Source organism: Castanea sativa, chromosome 1 (assembly GCF_040712315.1).
Source record: "Castanea sativa cultivar Marrone di Chiusa Pesio chromosome 1, ASM4071231v1".
Classification (NCBI taxonomy): Eukaryota; Viridiplantae; Streptophyta; class Magnoliopsida; order Fagales; family Fagaceae; genus Castanea; species Castanea sativa.
In genome coordinates this window covers 78,896,675-78,907,168 of record NC_134013.1, presented here as the reverse complement: position 1 = coordinate 78,907,168, position 10,494 = coordinate 78,896,675, and the positions used below count along the sequence as shown (strand labels likewise).

General features: G+C 34.3%; 1 protein-coding gene across 2 annotated transcripts; it reads left to right on the top strand.

The window, feature by feature from the left end:
- Positions 1-853: 853 nt before the first annotated feature.
- LOC142614011 (bifunctional purple acid phosphatase 26-like) lies at positions 854-9,799 on the top strand. Of its 2 annotated transcripts, none has more exons than XM_075786540.1 (10): positions 854-980; positions 1,930-2,140; positions 3,388-3,588; positions 4,379-4,490; positions 4,766-4,992; positions 6,074-6,212; positions 7,637-7,857; positions 8,250-8,371; positions 8,516-8,677; positions 9,451-9,799. In XM_075786540.1, exons 2-10 carry the CDS (start codon positions 1,949-1,951, stop codon positions 9,524-9,526), a joined length of 1,452 nt encoding a protein of 483 aa, XP_075642655.1. In that variant the 5' UTR covers positions 854-980; positions 1,930-1,948; the 3' UTR covers positions 9,527-9,799. The 2 variants fall into 2 exon arrangements, with proteins under 2 accessions (XP_075642655.1, XP_075642659.1); XM_075786544.1 differs by having other exon boundaries at positions 975-1,036.
- Positions 9,800-10,494: the final 695 nt, after the last annotated feature.

Sequence of the window (10,494 nt, the reverse complement as noted above, 5' to 3'; positions counted from 1 at the left end):
GAGAAAATACGCATTTATAGTACTCTGAGAGTAGACAATAATTTTTGAATCTCACGTGATTGTTTTGTCTGATCTGACATGGACCATTTTGTGGGCCCCCTGACATAAAAATACACCAATAACATATAGCCAACGCATATGAAATATCAATAAACTAATGAGAAATAAAAACTGGATGAAGAGATTTATAAGAATTTGTTTATTTATTTTTGTTGAATAGTCGAGTTAAAGTTAAAAAAAATGTCGAGTTTATTAAATTCATTTAAAAAAAATTATAGGATCACATATTGTTTTCTTATAATTTTTTGTCAAATTGTGAGAAGATTAAGTGTGATGAGTGAAGAAAAAACAGTGGATTTATGTGTAAGTGATAACTAACCACTTACAATATGTTACATAAAAATTATTGTAAAAAAGTTGTAGAATAATTTATAATCCTACATATACTCATTCTTTTTTAATTGATGCATAAACAAACCTGTTAATAAATGTTTTTAATGTTTTTTTTATTTTTTGTGAATCAATATTATAAAAATTTAAATTATATTTTTTGTGTTTCACTTAATAATAATATGTTTCAATTTTTTGTATAAATTAATTTTTAGATAAAATTTAATTACAAAATTGGTCGTAATCTAAAACTATAACCTTACTCAATATCTTTTTATTAGCAGTGAATTTTGACATATCCACAAATAATATGTATTTTTATTTGTTGAGAGAGCAGATCTATCCACTTGGTAAGCAAAACAAATTTGGTATGCAAAATCTGACTAATTTATTTCCATTTAAAAATGGGTTATTCTTTTATAAAGCCAAAAATGAGCCACGCGACAAAACTGTATGCATTTGTCTATTTTACACCATGCCACGCCACCTTTCTATCACAGGTGCTAACGTGCGCCTCCCCCCTCCATTATTCTTATTTTTAAGCTCTACCATCTTCGTAGCTCTGTATCTCCACTTCAAATGCTATAAAGGTTTTCTCTTTCTCTCTGTCTTTCTTCATAATACTGATTTCATTTTTCCTATGATGGTTTGTGCTCAAGTTTTCTGCTTCTACTTCTGTTGCAATTGATTTCTTAAATACTTTTAATCTTTTTTTTTTCTTTTTCTTTTTTCATTCGGACATGTTGTTTTGATGTTAATTAGATAGCTTGTATTGGTGAAACTATGAATTCAGTCCCATGATTTGGTTTAACATGTGTAGAAGTCTGAAATAGTTTTTAAGAGGAGTGTTAGTTATTTCATATTTGTTGGTATCACATGATCAAAGATTTTATTTTGATTGAATTTGAAGCTTAAGAACTGTGCTTGGGAACAAGATGAATGTTTTTTCACGTGCTGTTTCATTAAAATAATGATGGGTTTTACTAGAATTATCTGGATTTTTTTTTTTTTTTTTTTGGTGTTATATGAATAAATGGGTGTTGGTCATGTTTATGTGGTTTCGTTCTGATTGGACTATGCAGTTCTGGGACTGAGCTTTGAGTTTGAGAGGGTTTGAGATGGAAATGGGTTTAGCTATTATTGTAAAATCTGGGTCATAGGAAGCGCAGTTATGGTGGGACATCTGGGTTGAAGTCTCGGAAAGGGAAAGTACAAATCTTAATGAGAGTTGATGCAAATTAATAATCTGAACTTGCTTGTTAATCTCCCCTTAATGCCAATGAGGAATCCTCTATCTTTTTAGATTAATTATTATTTGTACTTGTGCGTTGATCTTTTTTTTTTTTTTAAATTCTTTTTATATTTACTATTTAGTACTTAAAAATTTTATCAGAGAGAGACACTATTTGTTGGGCAAGATTTGGAGTTTGAACCAAAACATATGTATCAAAAATATGAAATGATATTAATTTTTTGGTCATTTACTTATCGCTTAAATGGGTAAATTTGCTCATGATGCAGTTGATTATACTTTTGTAGGGGTGATTGATCAACAATCATGCCAGAGTTTTCTAGGCCCCAGTCCTTGTTACTCCAACTCGCTTTAACTTTCTTTGTCTTTTTGAGCTTTGTGAATACTGGGAATGCAGGGATCACTAGCACTTTCATTCGTTCAGAATGGCCATCTGTTGACATTCCTCTAGACAATGAAGCATTTGTAGTTCCAAAGGGTTATAATGCACCACAACAGGTAAGCATTCATACTTTTTAATTATTGCAATAGAAAGCTCTGTTAATTCCTGGAAATAGGAAAGATCGAAACTTGCATTTTGCATTTCTTTTGTGAATCCACAGTGGCCATTTAATGACATATGGGAGAACCATATGCTTCTGCTAGAAAACGAAAAATAATAAAAAGAGAGAACTGTGTATTTGATTCTTCATGTTTTTCATCTCATTCTCTAACTCATGAGTTACACTGCACCCATGGATATAGAATGCTCTCCCACTGGGCAAGGACTTCTGTTGCAATTGAGTATATGCCACTATCAGGATTCCTTTCCCAGGGCAAATTGGAGGTGCCATTAATCAAGTGGGTTCAAATCCCCCTCCCATTATTGTAACTTGTTACTATAAAAAAAATAATAATAATAAAAATCATGTGGGAAACAATTTTTGAACTAACAAAATTTGTAGCATTTTGAACATAAGGCTTGTATTCTACTGATTGATGTATTAATCCCATGAGATATTACAGTTCCCTTAGAGATCGGGCCTTGGTGCAAGGGGAATCGCCTTCCACCAAAAGGGACATGTCACGGGTTTGAGGTTGGGAATCAGCCTCTTAAAAGAGGGCTCAGACTACCTACCAATCACCTCTTCCAAACCCCGCAAAAGTTCAGACTTTTGTGCACTTTGTACAACCATTTATTACCAAACTAAAATGAAGAAATTTGTTTAAAGATAGGAGTGACTTCTATCAATGAGAAAATGAGGAAGAGTTGCTTGAGATGTTTTGATCATGTGGATGCACCAGTGAAAAACAGTAGTTTGATTCAAAAGTTGTGGAACAAAGAGAGGTTGAGGAAAACCTAAAATAACACTTATTGAAGTAGTAAACAAAGGCATGTTAATTAATGAGGTAACAAAGAGTACGATTTTGGATGGGATTGAATAGCGAAGAAGATTATATGTGGTCAACTTCAATTAGTGTGTTGAGGATTAATAGCCAAACCCAGTAGGTCTTAAACTAATGACCCCACCATCCATCACATTATTATAGGAGGAAATGCCATTTGAAGTAGACTCAATGGCAAAGAATGCCTTTTATTTTAAGATGGTTGAAGTACTTGTAATGAGATGACTTACAATCTTTCTATGATTATATTGTGTTCCCTTTTGTTCAAATAACTCCATAATCCATTTCTCTCTGTATCCTCTTTTATTTTTTTTAAATGGTTCATAATGTCTGTTTCTACTTCTATTATTCAATTTTAGGTGCGTATCACCCAAGGTGACTATGATGGAAAGGCTGTAATCATCTCATGGGTGACAACTGATGAACCAGGGCCCAGTAAAGTACAATATGGTACATCAGAAAATAAATATGATTTAACTGCCAAGGGGTCGACAACAAACTACACCTTTTACAAATATAAGTCAGGCTACATCCATCATTGTCTCATTGATGGACTCCAGGTAAATACTATTATTGTGGAATTGGTATTATTGCCATGGCGTAATTTTTCTCTAGGATGAATTTCATCAGTTTCTGCAGGTCCCAGATAAAAAATTACTATATGGTTGCATTTACTGCATGATCACATATTACACAAATGTACATTTGTGTTATGTAATATACTGGACTTCTTGAAAGTAATGAAAATGTTAGGAATATGATATAGTTGGTCTAATCCTTGTAGTTAGGTAGTTAGCTAGTTGGTTGAGATTAGGATTAGGATGAGTTAGTCAAGATTTGAGCGCTTGTAGCTCATTTAACACATTGCTTAATTCATAGAGCACATGTTGAATTAACTAACCAATTATCTTGAGCCATGTGGACCAATGAGATTAGAGCTAGTCTCCTATAAATGCATGATTGTAATTCAACATTAGATATGAATGGAAGAATAAACCAATTTCTTAGTGCATTAGGGCATCTCTCTCTCTCTCTTAATCTCTCTCTTTCTCTATGAAGGGTGATTACCTCGAATTAAGTCAATTTCCCTACAATTCCCATCAATTTCCCTATAATTCCTATTCATCCCCATTAGGAATTACCGGGTTCCTAACAGAAAATTGTATAGTTTTGGGTCCAATCATGCTTAACTTAAAGGAATTAATAATTGTGTGTAATGCCTGAAACACACTGCTGGGTATCCCAAAAAATTAAACCACTTGTGTGCTTTCTAGCTGCGTATTTAGACTTTTCTCACTTTTTGTTTTGTTACCTATTTCCTTTACTGGTTTAATGGTTTCTTGTTTTCAGTATGACACCAAGTACTATTACAAGATAGGGCAAGGTGATTCTTCTCGTGAATTTTGGTTTCAGACACCTCCAAAGATTCATCCAGATGCTTCTTACAAATTTGGGATCATTGGTGAGTTGTTTTCTTTCTATCCAGGGTATCCTAGCAGAATTTTGGTTTCGTGAAAATCCTTCATAATGATGAATTCCTTGGTCTTTGTTGCACATGATCAACCATCTTTACTTAAATTTATCCTCAATTGTTGCCACCTCTAGCTTCTATAAATTCATTTTCTTTCATTCTGCTTTTGCTGGATACAGTTGTTTGTGAGAGTTCTCACTGGCATGTTTATCCAGCATTCTCAATTCTATGATTTTATTAATGCACCTTTATTTTTTATGTTGCAGGCGATTTGGGACAAACATACAATTCTCTTTCTACTCTTGAGCATTACATGCAGAGTGGAGGACAGACTGTCTTATTTGTTGGAGATCTTTCTTATGCTGATAGATATGAGTACAATGATGTTGGTTTACGGTGGGACACATGGGGTCGATTTGTTGAAAGAAGCACAGCATATCAGCCATGGATTTGGTCTGCTGGAAATCACGAAATAGAGTACATGCCTTATATGGTAAAGTGAAACACATACAGTCATTGTTGAGTTACTTTGATACCCTGAACCTCTCTCAATGATGCATGTTGTTAGTCCATTGCATAAAATCATCTACAGAATGAAATAGTGAATAACCTCAGGAACATTAAGAAACCATTGTGTTGCATTGGATAGTGCCCTGTCTCCTCTTTTAGTTTTTCATCTTGAACAACTTTTATTTGTTGACTCATTGAATTAAAGTCAGGCAAAAGCATAGTCTGGCTAAATTGCAAGGCAGGCGGGTATCATCCTGATGTGATGTTCCTACCTATGGGAATGTTTTAGCCAATTATCAGACTCAACAAATAGACATCCATTGGTCAGTTATATAGAATTCATTTCCATTTGATGAGCCCTCATAGCCAGTGGTCTTTAAAGCAAATGGAATTCACTCTCGTTTTAACAGCAGCCCCTTGACATGGCTAGATCTCAGTTCATGGCAGGTCACTGCTCGTTCTTTATGAGCACATTTGCCCAAGTGAGCTCTGCAATAATTTTTTTAATATATATGTATATCTAGATTACCAGGCACATATAGAGACTTGTAGTGATGTCCATAGCTTTACAATTGCTTGGCGTGCCTGGTTCAAATGGTACCTCCCCTCCTTGTAAGAGAAAGGTAGATGTTGAAGTTGTGAGTTCAAGATCGACTAGATGCATGTAACACACACACACACACACACACACACACACACACACACACACACACACACACACACACACACACACACACACACACACACACACACACACACACACACACACACACACACACACACACACACACACACACACACACACACACATATATATGTACGTATGTATGTATGTATGTATGTATGTATAGTTCTGATCATATGTATGGTTTTGAAATTGCTCCAACATTTTAACCTATGATTCTTTTTTCTTTTTAAATTCATTTTCTTTCTACTATATAATTGAGTTATACATGGTCATCTATGCTGAAAATTTTCATATTCTTAGCAGCATAACCTACAAAAAAATTTTGTATGATATTTGACCTTTTCTTTTCTTTTCTTTATTAAATACTTATGCTTAGGGAGAAGTTCTTCCTTTCAAATCCTATCTCCATCGATATACTACACCTTATTTGGCCTCTAACAGCAGCAATCCTCTTTGGTATGCCATCAGACGTGCATCTGCTCATATAATCGTGCTATCCAGCTATTCATCATTTGGTAATCTTTCATTTCCTTGTCTATTGTTAATTTTATAAATTGATATTAGTCAATCACTTCTGTAATAATAAATCCAATGAAGGAAAATCTTCTCTAGACTATTAACGACTTCATGAGATTTTTTTTTCTTTAATATGAAGTAATTTGAGTGTAGAACATGAATTTACTTGTTCCTCTGCTTTCGTTTCAATTTAATATTCTACATTCTTAATGTTATAGTTCCAATAATACTGATATCATATAAAGCCAACCAGTGTGATTAAAGACCTTGCCTTAAAAGAAAATGGAAAAAGAAAAATTTAGGCACTGGTAAGATAAGTGAGAGTCATGATATAGTGGATTATAACTTTATGAAATTATAACAAACTTTTGCCTAGAGTTCAAGTATAAAAGCCATGCTGTATTTTCAGGCCAGTGACCCTAGAATTACTAGGGAAATCTTTAAGCAACATTGTAGTTTCCCAGACAGATCTAGGTATTGTTTCACTTGTGCTTCTTTCAAGAGTAAGAATTTCGCTCCACTTCCACTTGAGTACCGTACCTATTCTTATTTTATGGCCAGAATAAGCATTTCCTTAAAAGTGTGTTCTGTGTAGTATAGTCTGTCTCACCCTCCCTTAAAAGTTATCATGGAATGAGTCGGGTTTGAGTCAACCCATATAACTGAATACTCATGGCTCGACACGACATGAACCCGACCCCGCAAACACGAATTGCCAACCCTATATGCACATGCTGACACCATTAATGTAGGAGAAAAAGATAACCAGCTCAAAGTCTTCTTAGCATTAAGTTTTACACTCTTTCCTGCTTGAATCATCTGGTTTTTTACGTCACAGAGCATTAAAGGACCACTCTGTAATGCAGAAAAAGAGAGATAGACCTGCTATTGGTTTAGATTATTAATCCCACTTGAAAACGAAATTATGAGTAATCTGGTTGTCTTGCAACACAGTATCAATGTATTATATTTCCCTAATTGTAAATATTTTTGTCTCCATTTATAGTGAAAGCTTCACATACTGGTTATCAGGCATTGGCTTGTACTAAATGCATTTTGCTGGAATGCTAGATTTCACACAGAATATCGATTATTACTGAAATGGAATGTTAAATAACTGAAGCAATTATAAGTTCTATCGACTCTAGTTATTGCATTAAAATGATCTGGACCCATGAGGAAAAATATCTTCACAAAAGAGAGATGAATTCTCAGATGGGTTCTGCAGCATGATGTCCAAAATAGCTGAACAAAGAATGCCTTCTGGGACCCATACAGTTGTCTGTGATTACTTCAAACTTTTGGTTATCATTTAAAGAGTATATGTTATCTTTATTTTGTCTTTAGAAGGCAGAGACTACCTTTCTTGTGTGTCTGTATACTGTATACTTTACATCAAGATTGATGGATATTTTTTACACAGTGAAGTACACACCTCAATGGGTGTGGCTCTATCAAGAATTTAAAAAGGTTGACAGGGAGGAGACCCCTTGGCTCATTGTTCTTATGCACGCTCCCATCTACAATAGCAATGAAGCGCACTACATGGAGGGTGAAAGTATGCGAGCAGAATTTGAGAGTTGGTTTGTCCATTACAAAGTCGATGTAGTCTTCGCTGGCCATGTCCATGCTTATGAAAGATCTGTATGGTTCTTCACCTCTATATTTTCATGTTGTGTTGCACTATATGAAGTGATGTGGTTTATTTAATTTTATGGTTTTCAGATTTTAGTTGTTTTTTGGGGTCTGTCCATCTCTTTAAATGCATATTATTATCATTGCTGTATCTAGATTTCATTGAGTCTATGATACTTTAAACATCCAAGACTTTTGGTGCAAGTATATAAGAACTTGTAATATTGGTGCATTCAAATACATATTAAGGCTTTAGACTCTGGGTTGAGATCGTTATGCATTGCCCAAAATTTTACGTTGAATTTTGACTTAAATATGCAGTAGTTAATTTTAGTTTCTGCTTCAAAGGAGTTGCAGTATTGGAAGGATATTGACGCAGGATATTTCTTTTTTATTTTCAGTATCGAATCTCAAATATACACTACAATGTAACAAGTGGTGAGCGGTACCCTGTACCAGACAAATCAGCGCCTGTTTACATTACAGTTGGAGATGGAGGAAATCAGGAAGGTCTTGCGGGAAGGTGAGTTGAGCTGCATGATTTAATAAACTTATTTTCCTTAATTAATTTCTTAAATTAATCACGACCAATAAAAGAGTCAAGTTCCACTTGTATGAGAAATTTCAAATCTTTTCCTGTTGTGCATAACAATTGTTGGTCATGCAGGTTTATAGATCCACAACCAAATTATTCTGCATTCCGGGAAGCCAGTTACGGACATTCTACATTGGAGATTAAAAATAGGACACATGCATTCTACCATTGGAACCGTAATGATGATGGGAAAAAAGTGGCAACTGACTCATTCATATTACACAATCAATACTGGTGAGTAAAGCATTCCTTGCTTTCATCTGCTACTGAAAAGTGAAAACCATAACTCCTACTTTGGGACCACCAAGACTTAAACCAAGGACCTCACAGATTCTGATACCATGTTAAAAAACATCACTTCAAGCTTTAGCTATTAGGACGTGAGCAAAAGATGCATGTTAAGTTCACACACCCGGTAAGTATAGGAATCAACCATAACTTCCTATGCACCCATATTGAATGGTTTTAATCAACTATGTAGCAAGAAATGCCAGCTTCCCAATACATGACCTGTCTGCCTTGTTGAACCACAAAGGTCCAATAACTTAGTTGTCCATTGCTTCTCTTCGGTTGGTGAGAGCTATGAATGGTTCTGAGATCAAACATTCATGCTCTGCTTTAAATGAGACATAGTTGAAAAAAGCACAAACCAAAAAGTTGTCATACTTGATTTGGTGAACCAGAGTTATGGGTTGTAAGGACATCATAACTATTTAATGGTAAAAATAGTCAAGATGAAGAGGATTAATTGCTCTCAGCTTTGTTTGCTTTGTATCATGAAGAGAAGTAGCTAGCATTTTAGTTCCTATTAGGCAGAGCATAGTGATGCATGTACTAAACAAGTGTGGGGGTATCTAACTTTTTGTTGGTCTCGACAATAATAGCCTGCACTAATGTGCTACAACTTTCACCTACTGTTAAACTCAACTTCTTCTTCTTTTTTTCTTTTTTTTCCTGTTGTTTTTGTTTTTGTTTATTTAAAACATGCTTGATGTCTGGTAATACAGGGGAAGCAAAATGAGAAGGAGAAAACTGAAGAAGCATTACCTAAGGAGTTTTGTTGACCCGATTACCTATTATTGATAAGAGTCCAACCACCTCAAATAAGCTGCCTTTATATAGTTTCAGAGGGAAATGAATTTGCTGAGAAAGATTTATTTGACTGAGGATGTATTATTTGCTTTCTGTAGAAAGATAATCTGGCATTTTCTTGTCAACAAAAAAAAAAGAAAAGAAAAAGAAAGATAATCTGGCATTTCTTAGCTAATGATTGCATCCCTCCTGAAAGGGAATATTGTGCATCTTCATTGTGGAACTTCCAATTCTAATTGTTGAATAAGATACCATTATTCCATATGATCAGTGTTTCAACAGCTTGATAGAACGAAATTGTGCAGGTTATACATACATACATATACATACATACATACATACATACATATATATATATATAGACAAATTTACATGTATCCAGGTGAAAATTCACGATTTATACATGCATTATTTAAATTGAACCCGCAAGCCTATTTAGAACTGTTATATGATAGGGTTTGCATCATATGGTTCTCATCTGGAAATATGTAACCCTTTCTTTTCTAGGTGGCAAGAATAAATTAAGTGGTGAAAAGGGGCTCATTGGGGCCCAATTTCTATTTGCTACGCAGTTTACATTCCACCTGGAAATCCAGCATTCTTGCACCCCTAAGTAATGTATAATTTGTGGAAAGCAGGACCAGGGCTACAAAGATCAATTATCTTCAATTGTATTTAAAATATATATATATCTTTACTGAACTGAAAGATTTTATTGAAGAAACTAAAAGTATTTGCAAATGTAGTTAGACTAGTTACACTTGAAATACTTGTAATGAAATCACTATAAATGAAAACTTATAACTAAAATACGTATTCTTGGATGAGATGGATTTCAAAAATGTAAGTTGGAAAAGATACAAGTTTATGGAAGAAAGCTCTGGGTATTTCATGTCTAAAAATTTGCGCTGCAATTGGATTGACTTTCTTAAAGGCTTCACCTTCTATTTATAATGCTA